This window comes from Pelecanus crispus, chromosome 4 (assembly GCF_030463565.1).
Source record: "Pelecanus crispus isolate bPelCri1 chromosome 4, bPelCri1.pri, whole genome shotgun sequence".
NCBI classification, from domain to species: domain Eukaryota; kingdom Metazoa; phylum Chordata; class Aves; order Pelecaniformes; family Pelecanidae; genus Pelecanus; species Pelecanus crispus.
In genome coordinates, this window is record NC_134646.1 from 51,708,670 (window position 1) to 51,731,348 (window position 22,679).

The window sequence follows — 22,679 nt, forward strand, 5'->3', positions numbered from 1 at the left end:
TGCTATAACAAAGAAAGCCTTCAATTTTGTCTCACAGCTGATAAAAAACAAAGCATGTAAGTAAGAAGAACAATAAGGATTTCAATTTCACTTAAAAGAGAAAGGCCAATAGAAACAGAATTATATATCACCAGTGCATAGCTACTCTGCTCCTGTCAATATACAGTTGTAGTCTACGTGTATCAACAAACTAGACAGCCTGTACTAAATAATATGAACAAAACCTATGTAAGGCAATATTACAGCTGGCAAATGTTCAAACAACTATTCCTCAAAAAAAAGATAGTGCAAATAATAGCTGTTTCAATTATGGTCAAACCTGCCCTTGTTTTTCCAGCAATTTGGTTTGCCATTGTATCAAATCCATTATATACACACAGTATTCTACACAAAGATCTATCATCTTCTCCTACTTTATCTTTTTATGCTTTTACAACGCATACAATATATGTGTGTTATTGTTAGGATACATCTTAGTGGTATTATGAAGTAATTGCCCTTAATTACAAAGAAAGTGGGAATGAAAATTATAAAAAAAAAAAAAATCACCAAGGAAAAAATGCTGCTTTAGTAGTATAAATTTTAGGAGGGGCAGTGAAGGGAAAAAAAAAAAAAAAAAAAAAGGATGTGACAGCTCTGTATTAACCTCCTTGAGTTAGTATCTTCCCATAGAGATTGCAGAGCTGTGAACAATGACAACTGAAAATATTTATTGCCACATATTCTAAACAAAGCTTTCTCCTAATTTCCTGGCTGGTCAAGCCACACCTGTTCTTTTCACAGGCTCTAGGGGGAACAGCACAGAGCTGTTAATTGGAAAGGAACAAATGGCAGAGCAGATGCCTCATCTGCTTCCCTCAAGCAAAGGGACTTGTAGGTGACTTCAAGAAACATAAGCTCTCCTAAACACCTCTTTCTATTGAGTACCTCTGGAGAAAGCCAGCACAAGCCCTCCCCTCCCATGAAGCATTAATCCCCGGAGACTCACCACAGTTGCAAGGGGAAAGGGTAAATTTCAGCATAGCCACTAAAGGAGTTGGCTGTTGAATAGTTGGGTTGAGGATGGGGAGAATCTCAAAAAGCACAGGAAGAATAACGTAATTCCAGCAGAAATACCTCATTATGTTTGCATTTCTCTGAATATTCAATATTCAGTCTACACCCTCAGACAATATTAGATTCCATCTCTCACAGCAGCAGCAAGTAGAGAATTGCTAACACATGAGAGCAGAAAGATGGCACCTTTTAACAGCTTCCTATCCACCTTTCCCCCAGCAAGAGCCATTAAGACTGGAGCCACTGCTAATAAATGCCAACTAATACTTTGGGGAAAAAAAAAACCAAACGCTTTTGCTGCAAGCACTCCAGACAGAATTCTATCATGTACCACTACTCCACATACTGCAGTTTGCTGAAGAAAGTCTAATTCCAGATATAACTTCTGTTAATGAAGCTGGTCAATACAACTCAAAGGGGTAAGCAGAAAAACATCCAGTAAGAACAAAACACATATGCTTTCATCTGTTAAAACTTCCAGTCTTTTCAACCAAGCATGCCACACTTCTGTTAAAACACTTCAGACCAGTAACAGAAGGGTTTAGTCTTCACCATATATATCCTGTATATTCAGCAGAAACTAATGCCAACAAAGGAAATGTAACACTTCTGGATTTAGAATCACATACACATGCATGACATTCTTTTTATTTAACTCTTTAGTGCCAGCCACTTTCCTAAGTGAAAATTTCGCTTCAGTGAAGTGTTTCACTACAACTTAAGACTGCGAATGGTTTGATTACGGCACTAGGTTCTTCCATTTTTTCCCCAGTTTTTGTATCTTATAAAATGCTTAATGCTGCACTGACAGATTTCATCAGTTGTTGAAGAGCTTTTCTGAATTAAGGCCATGATAATAAGGTCAAGTGTTCCTATGCAGCGTGGCTTTCGTGACTGCCCATTAAGACGGTTGGAGAGAATCTTTGGACCTAATATAAGTCAGCTCCCTGCAACAAGAGCCACCACTCTGCTCTTGCTAGTGAAAACAAAAGTTCTCAAACTTTGTAGACTGAGCTCTCTCTCTTTTCTGTAACAATTTGGAGATCTCCTTGCCATGCCCCTCCCTCTACACAAATAAATGAATAACCACGCCTTTGCTTATACCACATCCCCACAGAAGTGACAAGTAAAAGATGATTTCAATTAACCTCTGAGGCAGTCTGTAACATAATCAGTTTTGAAATCCTTATTATGAGGCGGGGAGAATCTGTTCACTGCTGAATGAGAGAAATGACAGCGTGTGTGAGAAACAGACCACTGTGACAAAGCATTCATTTTCGAAGCAAAACTGACTCACAAAGCATCATTTTGCAATCGTATTTTCCTGTTTTCCTTCTGCCTCCTCTTATCACCCCCCCTGCCCCAAACCAACAGGAACAATGAGCTCCAGTAATTCACATCACTGACTATTATTCCTCCTGAAAATCAATGCACGCTATGGCAAGAGGGGTCAGGCATCCTTGGGAAAAAAGAAGTTTATAACAAACATTTCTAAGATAATGATGAGCAAATGGTATCTCTAGCGGAACTGGTGCAATTTTTCCATTCAGTAATGTTTCAAAACTCACCTCATCAGAAACATTTTCTTAACAGCAGCTTAATAATTTAGAGGGGTTTTGGATAAACCACAGCTGTTCTGCCTCACTAGCCAGAGAGTTTCTATAATGAACTAACTGTAAACATCCATAACAAAAACAAAACAAAAACACACGCACCAGGTAACAAATACAACTGTATTCTCCCTTACTTCCTCCTCTGAGTTTACATTCTGAGGATATCTGCTGTCTATTTGAGGTCTACTGAAAAATCAGAATAGTTACAACTGCATTCAAATAAAATTTACTTCAGGTTTCTGTTCTAAACAGTATTAAAACAAACAGACAAAAATGCAACTACAGCATTCAATTATGTAAATATAAATAAAACTGCTACATTTGGACAGAAAATAGCACAAGGGAGCTGACATTAGCAGGGATTTATTTTATCCCATATAAGCTTTCATCTCAGTGCCCAGTTACATCACGTTACCTCTGTATCTGAAAAATAGCACATCAACAACTTCCATTCAATGCTGAAATGGCAATCTCTTTAAAAAAACAGAGAACATTAGGTGGGCACTGTGTTAAGAATGTTAATATTAATTCCATGCTATTAGCTATCTTTATGGCACGGATGATCTCAGTGATGAAAGAAGTAGCATCAGAAAAAGTGGTCTTTGCAAGGGGAGGAGGAAGGCTCAAAATTTGTCTTGCTGTGTATATCATGCACTCCCTACTACAGACGTACCTACAAATGCATGCATTTGTGCTTTCACAAATATACACAGACTTTCCAACTGCACATTCAGCTTGAGATGATGAAGGTTCTGGAGCTGGATGGGAGTTTGGCTGTTAGCCAGGGCTAGCCCACCACAATCCAAAAGACTAAAGCAGATGCCAAGTCTACTAAGCTTCCTCCAATGAGTTTGAACCGATAGGCTTGATCTGAATGTAGGATAACACTATTTGAATTGTAGTGTGTGAAAAGAAATACAGTTTCTTTGAACTGCGAATGCATTGGCACTGGAGGTTTAAAGAAACATGCAAAGCAGCTACAACATTTTTTATCACCAACTTCAACAGATACAAGACACTGGAATTCAACATAAGGGAGGCTATGCTTTGTTGATGAGATTTTTGTCTTCTGTGTTGAATGCAAACCATAACCAGTCAGCGGAAATGGTTTCTCTGGACTGTACTAGTTTAACTCAATCCGTTTAAAGCTTTACATCACTTTACTTATAATGTATTATTATTTAAGCTCTCATTCCCACACTTCAACCTCAAAAATGACAAATTACTAATGAATGTTAAAAACAATTACCTTGGTATTTTCTTTACAAGGTCTTAATGTATATAACTAACTTTGCCATCAGTGACCATCAGTAAAGGCCCACACTTCCTTTCTAAGGATGTTCAGATATGCTTTTTGGCACGACTGTAGCCAATCTTGTCTTCTATGTAAGCCAAGACAAGGCTTCACAACCAAAGTAAATAAACAGGTTAACAGAAACAGGTCAATGAAAAGTAATAGCAAGGGATTTAAGAACAGATTTCAGCTTTGCAGCTGACAAAATATAAACTTCATGTCCCACCAGTCATGTATAGATGATCATTATAAGCTAGATAGTGTGCCATTGTAATATATCACCATGAAGGCAGGCTGCTGAGTTAAAAAACAAACAAGATCATAGCCCTAACCAGCTATCATACTGGAGAAAGCATATCATAAAGGGACTGAACAGCTTTGGTTCACATAGTCCTAAAGACAGTTCCTTAGCAATTTAACTTGCTTTTCTTTCTATACTCTTCCTTGTCCTAAGCACCTTAATAGCTCTCAGTAAAACCAGAAACGGAATTATCACCAGTAATTTTCAAGTGCTGAAAATATGATTGTAAACACATAGTCCCAAAAGAAACTAGCAATATAATTTACAAGCACATTAAATGGCTGCAAATGCCTCTTCTGCTCAAGAAAACATTTAAAAGCAATCATTTCTTGTTCTTTCAAGAAAGACTGTAAAAATGATACCACTTTTCAAGAGAAATCGAGAGCCCAGGTTCCTCTTCCCACTCTCTTAGCCAAGTACTCTATCCATTACCTACAGTTACGTAGTTGCTTGCTTGTTCTCTCTGGCCTCTTGAATCTTACCTTTATTTGTTACACAGTTCTTTAGATAGAACAAAGATCACTTCTGCCTAGCACAGCTTACAGCCTGTGGCTTAGCAGACTTTTCTAGGCAGTTTAAATCCACTTTCGGGGCTAAAGGAGTAGTTTTCCACTTCATGTATGAACTTTCTGATCAGCATATTTTAAAAAAATGAGTTACATTACCCTATAAATAGATAGTTTTAGAAAAATTAAAAGGGAGACCTACTGCAGGACACTGTGCTGAAATCAGTGTTCCCTTTCTGTTAAGTATAGCATGATTACACTCAACTAGTGCAGTCTTTCACAGCTTCAGTGCCTTTTCCCCTTCAATTCCCATCTGCAGCAGTCCACGCAAAAGCCAGCAGGACATTCCCATAGTGCACAGGCACCTAGGTAAAGTCCAGACTGAAGGTCTACAATGCTTTACAGAACTACACACCCTATTTGCTCTTCAGATCACTTTTTATTTAGGCACTTCCTTATTCCTCTTTCAGATGCTGATGCATATGCTCTGGATTTCATCCACAAAAAACATTTTTGGCACATTTATCCCAGCCGAATAAATGTCTTGCCTGTGGAATGGTACTCCATGAAAAGTAAAGTAATAATTGAGCTCTCAGTCCTATCCAAGTCAGGATTGCATCAAATAAGGGATAATTAACCTAGTCCATAGGGGCGTGCTTGTGTCAGCACATTAGACATTTATTAAGGTATAGTAATATCAGTGTTTATGAGTTTGTTACTTGTTGCCAAGACAGACTGTAAGCTTTGTATATAGGGTCAAAAAGTAAGTTACTTAATCCTATGGCTGATATTTCATACCACCAGTCACCACGATAATCAGTAATCAGGCAATTTAACTACTCAATCCTACTATTACAGATGTGCACCTTGCACTTACACTTTGAAGTTTAAGAGTCACTTCCCTGAGCTATTTTAACAGCATCCAGATACAAAGACCTGGAATTTGCTGATCAGAGTACTCATTAATCATTTTAGTGATTGCAAGCAGGGAGCAAAGACAAGCAACCCACCAAAGATTATTAACGTATGCTACAAAGAGGACAAAACACTTTACATAAACAGCTAAGTCATCCAATCTAGTAAACATTGTAGACCTTCAATTTCAACTAGATTTCAAATGAAGTATAAAATCTGTGTTTAGTGATCATATAATTATAGAAAACTGCTCAAATGTGTCCTACAAAAGGAAACTATATAGTTTTGTATACTCTAATTAGTCACAGAGTACATTATTTTCAGTGTCGATTTACTAAGACAGTGGTATAACTGCTTCTGCAGTAATCCTTTTACTAGTAAAACTATTTGGGGAATAATGAAAAGCAATATATAAATAAACACACACCCCCAAATAGCCATGCTAGAAAAATAAACCTAAGCCTAAAATCCTTCATTCTGAGTACTTGAAAGCTTTTAGGATGTGTCTGGTTTCATTGTCAATCATATTCTTTTGGTAGTTTGTTTCTTGCATACATAAGAACATAAAAAGCAGAACTGTAAGTCATTAACAGTATAAGATGAAATCACAAAAAATGGTACTTAATAAATAATAAAAAAATAGGTAAAATAATTTTGAATGGAAAATAAAACAACAAAACCCAAGTATGATTATTGAAAGGAAACTAGTAAGTGATGATTCCTGTAGAATGAACTTTGATCTTACTATCAACAGAACACTCAATTTTTCTTATCTCTTTTGCTTACCTTGCAAAAATACTCTTGCCTTCAGCACCACCTGGTATACTAAAGCCACACCAATTCAAAGCTCAAATGCCTTCAGTAATTAACTCTAAGTAACCTGATCTTCATCACTCGCCTTTATTATCTCATTTTGAGACATACCATCTTCAATAATTAAGTACAGAATTATTGCCATAAAATCTCACATCATCTTGAAAGATCTTTTCAAACCTGACATAATCTTACTGCATTTATAGTGCTTGAACAAAGAAAGAAACCCCACACTCCTTTCCAAACTTGGCTTTTTTTTTTTTCCCCCTGAACAAAGAAAATGCATTTTTTCAGCTTACTGTAGCCAGCACTGAGTTGTTAACATGTTTTAAAAAAATCATGATCAGTTGAGAAAAGTATTTAAGACCAATTATGAAGGGATTGAGGTTAGTTTTGAGGTCACTTCCTCTGCCACGGAAGTTTTACAATTTCACAATTAATCTCCCATAAAACTGTTGCAACACACACATGGATTAAGGAAGATTCACAAAGAAAGAATGTATATAGTCTTCAGAATTTAATCCACTGGTAAAGTTATTTATAGTTGGTAAATATCGTCTCTGAAATGCAAGGTAGCTAAACAAAATTTAATTTTGAACATTTTGCATTGAGTTAACTGAAAGTATTAATCAACAAGCGGATTCTTAGTTACAGTTAAATAGCAACAACCATAAAGTCAAAGTCTGCACGCATTGCAACTGCACCTCACTACAAACCTAAACTGTAAAACAGAGATTTTAAAAGTTATTACAGTGAGTTAAGAATAAGTGATTTCAAAGAGAAATATCAGAACAGGTTTCCATGTTGGCTATTGTCTTGATGTCAAAATTGCTCTTACGCAATTCAACTGTTTTTACATCACAAAACAGTGTTTTGGTTGCAATCACAACTTAAAACTGATGCCACTGGTTGAGAATGACTTTAAGTAACATGAGAAATTATTGAACTCTTTTTGGCATTTAATAAAATTCTACAAACAAGAAAATGCATTATGGGGGAAGGGTAGAAAGTTTGATACTACTTGGTGGTTTTTTTGGCAAAGCATGAGAACAGCTGTTTTAAACTTTTTGATAAATTACAGTGATATGTTTTAAGTGAAATAAGAAATTAAAATGTATAAAGTTTCTTAGTATTTAGCATATTATAATAAGCAAGCATCTTTTGGGAAAACAGTTTCCAAATAACCCTACAGGATGCCAGCAAACTGAACAGAAGTACTGGTTTTAAATGTGGTCTCTCTTATTATAACAACCTTGGAAACAAAACTGTAAAGTGAGAGTTTTGGAATCAGTTATCTTAGCACACCTAAGACTCCATCTACACAAAGACAAGTGAGACCACTCACTGGACCTAAATACATACAGGTTATAAAATGCCGCCAGCATGAAACAGAAGTCTTTCATACTTAGATGTAGCTCGTAATTCCATTACAACACCATATTAGTAATTGATGCCACCAAAAAAACCAAGACAAGACCAGGGAGTAAGCAGCCACATAAAATACAGATTAATACTAAAAATGTTCATTTTAATGTAGATAAAATTACTAATTCATGAAAGACAAACTCATCTGAGAAAGTCACAAGGTTTTATTTAACTAACATTACATTCTGAAATACAGAATTGTGAAAAATAAGATTTAATAAACTAATTTGCAAAGAATGGTTATGTAACCAGCTAACTGACTGTTATGGACAAAATCCACTCCCTACAAATTTTGAAGATATGGCTTATGGAAGGGGGAAATTCACCTTCCAAATGCTCATCACTGGATTTTTTTTTTTTTTTTTGTGTATGTCTATATGGTTTATTTATTTCACTATTTGGTTTTTTATTAATTCAAACCATGAGGATTTCCTTAAGAAGCTCATCAGTTGCAAGAGGTGGTAGGTCTTGCTTTTTCAGCTTCAGAACTGGCCATTCAATCTGAAAATACAGTTGTCTACATTTTCAAAGTTAGAAAAGTTCAAGAATGTGTCTCATTAAAAAGCCAACAAACAGAACTATATTTCTATTGTTGAAATACAGAAAGTTTTTGAAAGACTTGAAAAAGATGAATTAAAAATGTGATTTGGCAGAGGCTTTTTCAATGTTTATCACAGCACTGACACTGGATGTAAAAGTTTTTATCTTGAAGGAACCGAGGCAGGAAGTAAAAGTAGCATGCCAGAAAAAACATTGTATGATTTAACACTATGAATAGAAACCATTTGTTTTTTTCTTTTAAGAAGAACTGCCTTGTTCTAGTGCTCTCTGTATATCGATAGAAGAGGTACAGATTAGCACCCTGAAATATTTCAGGGTTCTGGGCAGCCTTAAGCCTACAAATAACCTTCTTGGAATTTTCTTTGGCTACTCATTTAAATCTTTCATATGAAAGGAAAGTTGAGGCAACAGTATAACAGCTCGGTTAGATACAATTGTCCTTACTATCTTCTCTCCTTTGATGTTAAAATGGTCTATGGATGACATACTTATTTACAAAAGTACAGAGAAAGTTTTTCAAATGACACTAAGAATATTATGATATTCCCAACAGCATTACAGGCTTTCTTTTGAGGCCCCCTAATTCCCCATACATCTAAATCCTAAAATATTAGTGTCTAAGTGAGAATTCGGAGATTTATACAATGCTGCTGCCTTTTTTTTTTTCCTTTTAATTGCATGCTATTTCCTACAGTTGCAAGACAGAATACTACTAGAACAAGTCTGTAATGCACTGCAGTCTTTCATCTACTGATTTAAAGGGAACTGCTTTTGTAACTGAACTATATGTAAAGATCTCCATGTAACACTCATGACAGAGATGATCACGTAAACTGCCACCAAAGGTCTTGTCTCAGCTCTCAGAAAACCTGAGAGGAAGAATTTTATAGCTGACTCGTAGTTAGCCTTTGACTGTGACTCCACCGTGAATTTTTCAGACAGAAAAACTGTATTACTTCATGCAGAACTATATTTTTGCTGGGATTGATCTTTTATTTTCATCACTCAAAAATCAAGCCAAGCTCGATGTGAATCAGGGCACTAATTCTGAGTAACCTTCTTTTAACAGGAAATTTATCAATTATCAATACTAATGTTATAGTGTTGTTATATACACAAACTCAAGAGAGTCTATCAAGGAAAGGCTGATATCTTTGAAAGCCATTATATTGTGTGAAGGTAGTACTATGCAAGTGGCTTATAACAGCATCTGACTACCACCTCTTCCCAGGCTAGAATTATAATTTCACACATTATATATTCCAGCTCAAAAGAACATAGGATATAGAGGGAGTCTGTCTCCATCACCATTTCTGCATCAGAATATGGGAAAATTGAGAGAAAACCTCACTTTCTTTTAAATTCCTGCTTTACAACACAGATCATGCAGAGTATGACCTGAAGTTTTTATGCAGTTCCAGGAACAGAAAAAGGAGAATGGAAGGACTTCTGTTCTTCCCCTTTATTTTCCCAGTTCCTACCATTTCTCTGTTTCCAAAGAGATGTAAGAGAATAAATAAAATAAATTGAAAAAGCATGCCCCAACACCACCACCTAAAATTTAGAAGTGATCTCTACAGAAATGCTTGCAAATAATTTTTAAAATAGGTGACTATAGTATAGCAAATTTTCTATCTTTTCAAGTGTTAAATCCATAAATATTGTAGAGTGAGTGAATGTGAAGATGTTATTAAGAATTTCACAGATATGAACTTGTTTTCTCAGTTCCAAAAAAAGACCAGGTTGAAAACCACTAGTCTAATAGCACTTCAAGTGCTTTAAACAATATTTAAAAAGGAAAATAAAAGTAGCTTTTTGCAGAATTAAACTCTCTTTCCAAATATATGTCTACACAAACTTTTGTCTACTTCTGTAACCCTCACTGGCTGCAGGAGTTTAACAAACATTTGGGTTAATTCTGGTCACATTTTCAGTAAAGAAAAAAAAAAAAATCTGTTCTAGAGAGAGTGTAATCAAATACTTTATTTACTGTGCATGTGACAGGTAAACAGTCGGGCACACAGAGGCTGCTACATACACTTTATGCTGTGTGACATGAATGAACAATAATTGAGCCTGGCATTGTTTGCCAGCTACAGAAGTAACGAGGACAATTTCAGTGTTTGGGTGTTTATTTAACTTTAAATCACATTAGTGTGCAATGCAGTAATACCGGTTTTATTCAAGTTCTAAAATATTAGGTCAATTGGGATTAAAACCCACAAGTAGTTAAACAACAAAGATTTCCTTTGTTAAAATGAAGCCAATACTACTGTGCGGTCACTGGCCCTTCATTTCCTCACTAAGTAATTCTCCAGCGTTATCGGAAACCCATGGAAGTTGTTTGCAGCTGTACTCATTTCCCATTTCACTTCACTCAGTCTCCAAATCAGACAGACACACAAAGATACAGCTTTAAAGGTTACAAACAGTGTAAAATGATAAAATCATGTGAGGTAGATGATTTACTCATGAGCTATTAGCATTTTATAACTTCAAAAAGCTCTAATGTTTACTAGAGACAAAAGACAGTGATAACCACAGACTCAGTGTTACCAAAATTTTAATCATGCTGTTTGATAGAGCAAACGTTTTATATTAAAATAGCATGCTATTTTGCGATTGAATATATAAAAGTGTCTTTAAATCAGCACTTAATTTGAAGGTTGATGTTAATTTTGTAATGCATGTTTTAAGGTGTAGTATAATTTATGAAACAAAACCTGCCACAATCCTAAATTGTCACAGGATCAATTTAGTGTAAGTACTGTCAAAAACTTGAGATAGTAAAAAAGAGCATAGAAAAAAAAAAAAAAAAAAGAGCAAAAGTTATGTCAAATAATATTAAATCCCAGCCAAACACTTATCTTCAGCTTTAGTCACTCAAATGAGGAAATTCCAGATTCAAGACTGCAATATCATCTTAATTTGACTGTCTTGCATGTGTGCATGAAGATGCACAGACTCAGGTGTCACTGGGAGCACAGGATACAGTATGTTCTGAAATGGGTAATTACTCAGTGCTTCTGCTGGAACTCCATATGTAAGAAGTCCTTATCTAAATAGCCTAACTCCTACAACACAGGATTATTAAATTCCTCAAAGGAATGTCCATGGCATTGTCATGATAATACCCAAGTGCTTCATAAATATGAATGAATATGTCTTCACAACTCTCCCAAGCAATTAGGTTGTGCAATTATTCCTATTTTATACCTGCAAAACTGAAGTATGGGGAAATTAACACTCAAAATTAATTTTTTCATTCTCCTGTCCAGATTATGAACCCAAGTCTAGTTTTTGGAGGTATGCATCATTTTCATGTCAAGTTGCATTAAAGGCATAGAAAGCTATACTTTTGCACTCAGCATTTCTGCAAATCTGACTCAAAATTGTTATATGGAGCACTGTCAATTAACTCCCTGCCTCTTTTGCTATTATTGTTTTAAATTTCTGAAGTAAGGCATGGCTTCTGGAGAAAGTGTTATTTGATACCCAACCCTGATTCTTTCCCCAAGCCAAATCTAGTTGGTACAATAAAAGTAACAGAAATCCTGGGGGAGAGGAAATAAGCATACCAATTTGGCAAAAAGATCAGAAATTATTTTTGGCCTGAATACACAGGCCAAGTAATCCAAAAAGGGTACAAGGGTCTTCCCTCACCCTATATGGGTACCTGGTTAGGATTCCTGTTTCTTGCTCAGTAATACCAAGGAGAACTGGACCTCCTTTCACTATGCAAATACAGTTTTTGCCATTCTAATGCATATAATGCCACTTACAAGGAAGTAGTATAAGCTTCTTTCAGGCACCGTAGCTCAGCAGTCTTTGAGATATTAATTATACAAAGCCTGTATCATTGAGTAGCACCCGTATTTTAAAATCATGGCGTGACAGAACTATTCCACCCATATGGAAACAGATACAGAGCCTCAGGGAATTCAGTGAGCTCCTTTTGTTTAGAGAGTTCAGTCTAATGGGTCTACTTCTGCAGCAATTAAGGACGTTCTGCTCAGCTCTTAAATCCCCATGTTTTACATATGACTTGTTGAGCCATTATTGTTGGTCAGTTAAAGCTGAATACCTTTCTGCTAATTTCACATGAAGATTGCAATCCCACAATTTAAAGAATAAAAATTGAAGAAAACTACAAAACACAGGAAGCAATGATAGAAAAAGAATTTTCTTCTAGCCTGCTACGTCACTCTGAGGAACTGTAAAGTATACATTTTAAATTGGGGAGCTAGTTTGCATACTACCCTTACAATTCTTACCAGGTGCAACAAAAAGCTTGTATTTAATGCATGTCCCACTCACCTGTCTCAGACAGAAATAAATTACATGTTTTGATTGAAAGCTCTTTGTAAAATGACTACAATAATTCTCTCTTGAATTGGCACCAACAGATCCATCTCTAAATGGTTAATCCAATACAGATTAGAAGTTATATAATCATAATTCATAAACAGCCCATAAATGTACACTTATCTACAATGGTATTACCAGCTATTATTAGTAGGTGCCATACTAAGTACCTGTTCCACTTTCTCTAAGAATTACTGCAATCCTGCTATCAACTGTCATGCTTCCAACATTCTTCCTCAAAGCAATAAAGCAAATTAAGATCTTATAATATAAAAGAATCACAGATGGAAAAAATTTAAATTTGTCCACTCAATATGATTGTGTAAAAATAAAAATATTCAGTAATTTAATTCAAACACTACAAAATTCAACCGTATTTTGTAAATATGACCATGGAGTTTACATCAGTGAGATGTAAAACTTTTCAGTCCTGCAACTAGATTGGAGTTGAATCACTGACTTTTAAGTGAAACATCTTATTACTCATTCCTCAAAGCATCCATTTGTCCATTCGTTGCTTTCTCAGACAAAATGTATCCAAATGCATCCAATGAAATACAAAAACTAGCAAGTAAGAATATTTTGATAATTCAGTTTCAAAGTCTTTGACCTTGTTACAAGGTAATTACAAAATGTAAAAAGAAAAAAAACCCCAAACAACTCACAAGCACATAAACCACACGCACAATACTAAACTACTTTCTATTATACATACCAGAAAAAACATTGTACACTGTAAGCTCCAAAGCACAAAACCCAGAACTTGTTTACTCTTATATAATACTTCGCTTTACATGAGTGTTGCTAAAAGCACAAATCTTTTCTGATCCTCAGTCCAATAGCTCTAGGGTTAAATTGTGAGATTAACCATAGAGTCCCAGGATGTGTGTTCTGAATAGCTATCAAATGCTGCCAACTCCAACTCCTTCCTTCTAAACATATTAAAATGCCTTGGAAATCTACTGTTTTTGTCAATTACTTCTGTATTAAATGACAATCTATTTTTCAAGAAGTTAAGCAGATATAAATTAGTTACTGTAACTTACATATTTGTCTACAGTTGTGTTCAGGTTGAGCATGAAAGTTGTGGAATTAGGCTTTGCTCTAATTTATTCCTGCAAATAATATTATGATAACTATTTTAATTCCACCTGGCCAGCTCACAGGTACAGCAGCTTCTTTTCATTAGATGAAAACTCCAAAACTAAAAAAAAAAAATGGTATTTCATTTGCTTTAATGAAAGGCCAGGTATATCTGAAAAGATTACAAAATGTTCTGTGATGTACTGTGTTACATATCCTGCTTCAAAAAGCGAAAGAGCATTTCTGCATGCAAAGAAAAACTTAGCAATGTTTCTTAAACTAAGTTATTTTATAATTGCTTAAAATAAGAAAGATGTTTTAAGTGCCAATGAAGATCTACTGAAGGGAATACTCAGAAACTGATCACTGTAAGAAGCACACAGACACTACTTCAGCTAGTAGCATTTCTGAGAAACAGATCAGTCAGTAGTTCTTGTCCTGAAAAGAAATCTCTTCTTTCTGTGAAAGATAAACTATATCCTACATAGGTCCGTGTCAGTCATTTTCACTATCTTCATTCAGCATTGTTGCACAAAGACACAGACATCTTAGTGTGGAGCTTATAAAATTCTAGAAATGAGTTAGCTACTTACAGGGAACGGAAAGCAGTATTTTACTTGACATAGGTTACATATAGGTTATTGCTATTTATAATCTGTATTACTGTTATGTGTAGGAGTTCTAGCCATGGACCACAATACCATAGTGTTAAATTCTATAAAGAGACAGAAAAAGATCCTTGACCTGGAGAGGAGACAATAACATAGTACGAGCTGAAACGTATTGTTAGCACTTACTGCATATTTTAAGAATCCCAACACTAGACTTTCCTTGACTTAGACTGAATGCCGTTACAGTCCTCAATTTGCCTTTGGAGTTGCACAGTGGCCTGAAGTTACAATATCACACATGCTTAACTCTCTTACTCTGTCACTTTCAATGTTATAATGGGATACAGTTAAAGACTTGATTCATATTCTAGCTTCATCTCCTGTTTGGCTGGAAGGGAAACCTGGGGCCCTGTGAATGTTTCTCTTCCTTTGACAAATACCTTACAGTGTGACAGCCTCACAAGGTCCAACAAGGATAATATACCTGCATTAGCAAACAAGACAGGATTTGATCTCACTTAGTCAAATGTACTCTTCAGCTGAGACCTATTTTAATTAATTGAGGGAGATAAAATACCCTGTGTTATAACTACAACAATAACTAGCGTCTTTTGAAGATTTTTCAACTCCTTAACATTCCAATCCTAGTGAAAGTGCTTTCACCCCCAAATAAGATCTATTCAGGTTAAATGTATTTGGTTTCTAATAGAAGAGACTTGGGAAGTTACGATCCTGATAACCTCAGCCAAAACTCATCTTGATAACCTCAGTCAAAACTCATCACTACTACATTAGTGCCTACTGCAGATTGACAGTTTCAAACCAAACACGTACAGGAAAAACAAGACAGCCCATTAGGTAGCATGAAATCCAGTGTCCTGTATAATAGGAAGACAACATACATGAGCTAGCTATTTAATATACATTGAACTTATATGAGTGCACTCTAGGAACACAACAGAAACCAGCCAAAGAGGTTTCCCTTCTCTTCTCCTCTGCCCACCTCTTCTCTTCCCCTCCTCTCTATGTTAATTATGTTTATCTAGCATTACAATTTTAACAGTGACATCAATGAATTTACCTATCCCTGTCATTTTAACCATATTAAGAAAAAAATTTTCTCCTGCTGAATGTAAATCAGAGGGAGATCCTTTTCTTCTCAGTGCTTGCATTCTGAAATATAATTGAATAATTATTTCCATTTGGTGGTTCTCCCCCGCCCCCCCTTTAACACAGACCTGGGAAGGACTCAGTATCACATTGCTTGCTTCTACAGTATGCATGCTACAATAAAGGCAGGTAAGAAACTCTCTGGACAGAAAAGCTTTGTTAGCTTTCTATTTAAGTGTTCCTTATCACTTCACCATCCAGGGTGTTGAGCTCCCTCAAGCTCCCTTTCTAACATAAATGAGATCAGCAGTAAGCTACTGATGTGGAAAACTACAAACTCTGTCTGGAGACAAGTCACAATCTCCTGCTGCCCTAATTTTTCTATGCATTAAATAGGAATAAAGAAGTTTCTTCATCTCAAAACTTAGGTAAGGGAGGCAATGCAAGTATCTTTTTTAAAACAAAGTTTGGAAAATGCTGCGTAATGATACAGAAGGCAGAGAGGAGTAGGAAAGGACCAGAAGAAAGAGGAAGAGAAAATGAGCTACAGAAAAAATAAGGAAAGAGCAACCAAAAATAGTTGGCCAATTATACAGTAAAGAGTAAATGAATGTAGGTAGAGTTTATGTTCACTTGTAATTTGAGCATTGCAGTCACGCAGTTCTTTCCATGCAACTCTCAGGCAATTTTACTCCCAGTTTTATCAATGTCACTGACTGAGACAACAAGAAGTATCAGAGTAGCAAGCAAACAGTACTTTTCAAAAACGGAAAGGGTGAGGAAGTAGATAGATAAGCAGAAAATTTTTCCTTTTGCATCACATATAAGAAGAGAAAGACAAATAGAAATAAAGCACACACAGTTCCTGCATTCACTTTAGAAGACTTTGGGGTTGAATTTTTCTTGTTTTACTTCTTATGCTGCCTTTGTTCTAAAACCAGCGCTTCTGTAAATAGAGTATTTAGATATAGGCTTTAGCTATGCTAAAGATCTTCTGTTGCTATAGCTATTTCATATGCCCCTCTTGGCAATGTCTTCACAAGCAGATGCAGCACATGCTGACAAAGAAGTTATTGTCAGAAATAACCCAAATAACATACCTGCGTTTGCACTTAGAGCTTTGCTGACAGCAATTACAGCTGATACAGCATGCAAGTCTTTCATACCCTGAGCTGAAACATCTATGAAACAGAATGAAGGCCATAATGTCAACTCAGCCTTCAAAACATATCTTCCCCCAATTTTTGCTGCTTTAAATCCCCTGAAATTCTCTCCACGAATGAGCAAGAGCTAAATGAATACAACTTCTATTGCTCCCCTCTACTTACTAGGTTTGCTACAGATTAAAGTCACTCTCTACACCTCTGCAGTACCTCTAGTCTAAAAATCTCCGGATTCTGAGAAGAAATTTCTGGCTGAGTGGATCAGAAGTATCTCCTGTAATCTGTACTATGAAATACTACCTAAATGCAACATATGAAAAGCTAAGCTGCGCCCAACCCAGCAAAGTATTATTTAAAACCAAACCCTTCTTTACCGTTAGGAAAGATCTGTGGAAAAAACATCCAGTATATGTACTGTTTTCTCTACATTCATTCAGAAGTAAGGGATGGTAGGCAACCTTTACACTGTTTTCAAAATTGCTCTGTAGCTTCAGTTAAAATGGATTATTTTATTTGTTTCCTTGTCTCTCTGCCCTACACCTATTTCAGTATTTGTAATTCACAGTTACTAAAAGGTCACTTGTTTCTTGTATTTGTACTTTACTGTGAAAACTTCAGTATGTTTTTTCTGAAGCTTTCCAACCAACCACTGAACTCAGACTCTTTCTTTTCATTACATAACAACCACACCTGCAAATTATCTTCCTGATTTTGTATCTCTTACAACAGCAACAGTTACTTACAAAGACAGTCCCTTCTGACTGTGGGACAAATGAGTTTGCAGTTAATAAATGGCTTGCATTGCTCAGACTAACACTACCTGGCGGGGGGTGTGTGTGTGGGGGAAAGCCTGACAAAAAAACCCCTATGCATGAAAACTGGAAGACCGAGACTGCTAAAAACAGTTTGGATGAAACTAAGCTAAAATATGTATTCCAAGAGTATATTTACTGCACTACAAAAGCAAAAAAGCAAATGGGCGTTGACCAGTCTAGAGTGGAGCTACTCTGAAGTAAACCTTCCCAAAGCGTGCATGATGTGGATGTCAAGTACTTTGAACTAACTGCCTCACTCTCAAATCCTCCTTGTTTGCGTAACTTACTAACTGTTGACAAAGTCCAAGATACCAGGTTAACTCTAACTACTGTGAAAGCATGGTTACAATGTTAAACCAAAGATCTTGATTTTGCCTGGTTTATGTATTTATGCAAGTACATTAATTCATTCATATGTAAAATAAAACACTGTATTGTACTTACCAGTTTTGGGGTTTATTGAAAAGAATCCCTGTGGATTGCCACTTGTAATCTTGTAGGTTAATTTTTCACTTGAGCTAGAATCTGGATCAAATGCCTCAATCTGAATGATGGATACATCTTTAGGTGAGTTTTCCATGACCTCTGGGTAATAAACTGGTTCTGTGGTCTGAGGAGCATTATCATTAACATCCCCAACTTCTATGTAGATTTCAATGAAAGATGATAAAGGCACAATGCCTTGGTCTGTTGCATAAACGGTCAACCAGTAATGTGAAGTAGTCTCACGATCCAGGCGATCTGCAGTCTCAATAATACCTGTTTAACAGCAAGAAAGATAAATAGAAAATGCTCAATAAATATGCAGAAGTGTGTAAACAATAAGAGTAAGCAACAAGTTTAAATAAATGAATAAATAAAAATGAATACAAGTTCAAAATAACTGACATTGATTCTACAAGCTGTGTTAACATACACAGACAAACATATTCAGGCTAATCTGAAGCCACAAAAAACAAAATTACTACAACAGTTTTCAGCAGTTATGCATTACAGATATTAAAACAATATACTACTTAACTTCCTTTCCAACATCCTCTGAGATTTATCAGATCAATTAGCACTATTCATAAAAGCTGTTTTGCCTAAAACATTAAATATAATGAGTAATTCACAGTCTTTTGGGACTTGAATGACCATCTTTACTCATCACTGATTATAGTGAATTTTATGCCATATTAAACTATCTGATTTAGATGCCAAACTCTTGAACTGTTCACCATTATTCATATTAATGAACAGCTACTTAGATGTGAAACATTCTTATCTATGTGCCCAATGAATTATTTAACTGAATTTTCTTAATGTGCTTATTTGGCTTCACACAGAAATTTCGTAGAAGAGAAAACAAAAATTACACCTGAAGCTAACCTTTGTAGCATTAGGACCAACCAATGGCTGCCATTACTATGGCAATGGAAAGCAGCACTTAGGTCAATTTTACACACATAAAATGAACTACCATTTACGGAACAGCTACACAATTAAAAAACCTGATAAAAGTCTGTCTCCTAAGTCTACAGGAGTTTGTCTGAGCCAGAACTAAATAAAGACCAAGGGGCTCAAATTTTTATCCACTGTGAAGGAAAAACAGATCTATTTTTATAAGCAGCTTACTCTACAGGTACAGTCGTAACATGCACACATCAAAAGGGTACATGACACGGTGCAACCTATTTGATGGGAGATGAATATCAAACAGATTCATGGAGCCATGGCACAATTAAACTTTGCACTTTCCTCTTCCTGATCCGGTCACTCTTACAGGTTGTCCAGTTTGAGATGTTTTCTGAATAGAACTTAAACAGAACCTGATACATGTCAGGGTAAGGGACAGAGCAAACCCTTGCAACCATTTCTGTGGAAATCTTGAAGGGCTTTGTCATGGCTCTTATTGTTTGCTATACTGAGACACACCAGGCATAATCAGGATTGGAGCGAGATGAGTCAAACTATCACCATGACAGCCAGTTTTGGACTCTGGATACAGCCTCATAACATTACTACACATGGTGTGACCCTTGTCCTGAGCTCATTTACTCCACACAACATGTATATATATACCATCAGTAAAATAGCACCTTGATAAAACTATACCACTGCTTTTACAGGAGTTCTACAGGAAAGGAATTAACGTTAAGTATCACTTCCTTCACGCGCCCCAGACACTTTTTTTAATGTATTATACTGGCCGAGCAAAATGAGATAAATATTGAGGTATTACTCATTTATTCATCACTTTCTTTGCCTTGTGGGAAGCTGCATAAAGGTCTGATGACGATCATTTGAAATTTTAATATGTCAATAAGATCACTTCAGAAGGGCTGGAGGGGATAGCTGAGACCTGCAAAATACCCATATATAGCATTTCAAGCAACACAGCATTTCAGAACTACCACCAGATGTCAGTGTGGAAACTGGTTTTATATAGCATCAAAGGCTTCAGAACTGGGATAAAAAGGAGGGACACTGCAATTTGAAAATACACGTGCACTACATACAGTCTATAAAAGCTTTCTTGAAAGCAAACTGGTGGCTTTATAATTTTTTTTTTCAAGGATGTTGCCATTTTACATTTCCAGTCTCTTCACCTCAGTATTTATATTTTGTTTTATGGCACTTCTATTATTATTAAAAAAAAAAATGCTATGTAGTCACTGGATTTGTATTGTGGTTACCTCATTGTTTCTGACTGTTAATTTACATAAGTTTGCTCTTAAAAATGGACACGCAGCCTTGAGCACCCAGTTACCTGGATTCTATTTTCGTAACTCACGTTACGCCTTTTGCACCCCTCTACTTCAGCCAGCAGACTTTCCTGGGAGTAAATGAATTTGTTAATTACTGTGGCCTCATTTCTAAACCTAAATGCTGGATGTGGCATGCAAGCAGTTCATCATAAGTCTGGGGAGACTCCAAGTATGCCTTGGAAAATTTTGTAAAACCTTTATGTCCTACTAAACATAAGACTAGACGGTATTTATTCCCTTTTAGCAAGGCTTCCAGCAATACTGCTGTATTGCTTGTGATCCATGCAGAACACAGTGAGCAGGCTTATGGGCCGAATTGAGCAACCATTACCATTTTACACCTGTCCTGCTTTGTTAACAGTAGCTACATCAGAAGCGGCAGATTAATTTTAAGATAGCCTTGCCTGACTCTTTAAAGAAACATAAAAAGAGACCCTTGTGGTAATGGAGCTCTCCTCCTGCAATCTGCTCAGCTGGCATTTACAAATTCTATCACCTTAGTTATCAAAGCCTACCTCAAGGAAAAAAGAGGACTGAACCTATTTTGCTTTTGTAGGCTATCAGTTCTCAAGTGTCCATTCCTTAAGTCACATACTTCATGAGGGAGAAAGGGGAAAAAAGTACCACACCAAAAAAACCAAACAGTATTTCAAAAACAAATATCTAAAAAGATTATAGGGGTAGTAGGGATAGTGGCTAACAGTACAACACAGCAAAGGTAGGCAATTTTGGGTTTTGGTTCATTTTTCATTTCAGATTAGATCTGCATATATGACATTACTTCTGTATATTTTACACTGACTTTTGCAGAAATGTTCAATGAAAGGGTCGTAATCAGCCTGATCATCTGACCATTGAACATGTCACGTAACACAGGTGTTTACCCAACAGGGTAGCTCTGGTTTTCAGAATGTCTCTGATTTTCTACAGGGTCATCCACACTCTAAGCGTACATTAGTCAAAGTAACTAAAATTATTTTTCCATTTTTCTGATTTTTCTCACCCAACAGATCCTGAATTGTTGGGTGAATATTTTTTCTGTATGTGCTGTTTATAATTCCAAACTGAAATAGAAAGCATCTAGGAAAATGATTTTATGATCAGATAGGCAAAAATGTCTACATAACTTTTACACTAATCAACAGATTAATTGCTGAATGAACATTTCCTAGAGGCATAAAGGGTACTTAAAAAAGCTTTCAGGTACCCCACTTGCAGTTCAAAACAGAGGGAATAGACAGGTATGTATGCAAGTTGGAAAACTTATTAGAGATGGGCATCACACATGAATGGATTACTTTGACAATACTAAAAATGAAAACTCAAAATAACATTACTCCAGTATAAAAGCCATGCAAAAGGGGACAGGAAGATAGGGAGCAAAAATTTCCCTTCACCCCTTGCACACTGAGGGGAGTGGAGGAGAGGCCACCACACCTAGTTCTCCATCATTCAAAGCTGCGGGCACGGTGAGGGAAGGGATGACTGGGCTATTAATATGACTCAGCTTTCTTCCTGCTGTTTCCGCCCAGCAATGAAATGGAACAGATACTGATCCAATACACATGCCTGGGGGTGGGGCGGGGGGAGCTCTGACTACCAAAACCTGAACAACTTCTGGTTCTGCATCAGCACTTATGTCACAAAACACAATCAACACTAAACGCACGCAACTACATGGGAGTACTTGGTTTTTCTTCCCTTTTCACATTACTGTACAATCTGACCTCACATCAGTAATTACAAAACACCATCCTTTTCTCATTACCCCAGCTGAAGTTGCTCCTGCAAGTTTAATGCTGAATCTTTCCTGATTTTGCCTATAAGAACACTAACAGCTTCATCTTTAATTTCTGTGCAACAATAATGAATACAAATGCATGTAAACTTCAGTAGTCTACCATACCTTCCAACAAACACAAGCCCAAAGAAGAATAATTTAACTAAGATTGGTTGTTTTTTTTTTTTAAAAAAGAAGTAAAGATAATGATAGTTCTACCAAATCACAGGTCTAGAACCAGCCCTTAAAGTTGGTGTGCCAACTTTCTGCTTTTGCAAACATTGACTACAGCGGCCTATTTTACATAGTAGGGCAGCATAATACTGTATGCTGTCTGAAAGCCAGCACTCACGGAGTTCATAAATTCACTGGCTTCTAGTTCTAGTGGTTCTCAAGACAGTAGAGAGAAAAATGATGGGAACTCATACATCAAAGAGAAGTAATAAAAAAATCTAAGTAAGAGTTGATTTGGTTTAATCTCGCAATTGGCTAGATTGATTAAGCATCAGTAAGATGTT

At 36.2% G+C, this 22,679-nt stretch overlaps 1 protein-coding gene across 2 annotated transcripts in view; it reads right to left on the reverse strand.

The window, feature by feature from the left end:
• Positions 1 to 22,679, reverse strand: part of FAT1 (FAT atypical cadherin 1) — a 103,704-nt gene that overhangs the window by 55,640 nt on the left and 25,385 nt on the right. For both annotated transcript variants that reach the window (XM_075709390.1, XM_075709389.1), the window contains exon 2: positions 18,076 to 18,390. In XM_075709390.1, coding sequence (XP_075565505.1) covers positions 18,076 to 18,390 — 315 coding nt within the window. The remainder of the gene's footprint in view (positions 1 to 18,075; positions 18,391 to 22,679) is intronic.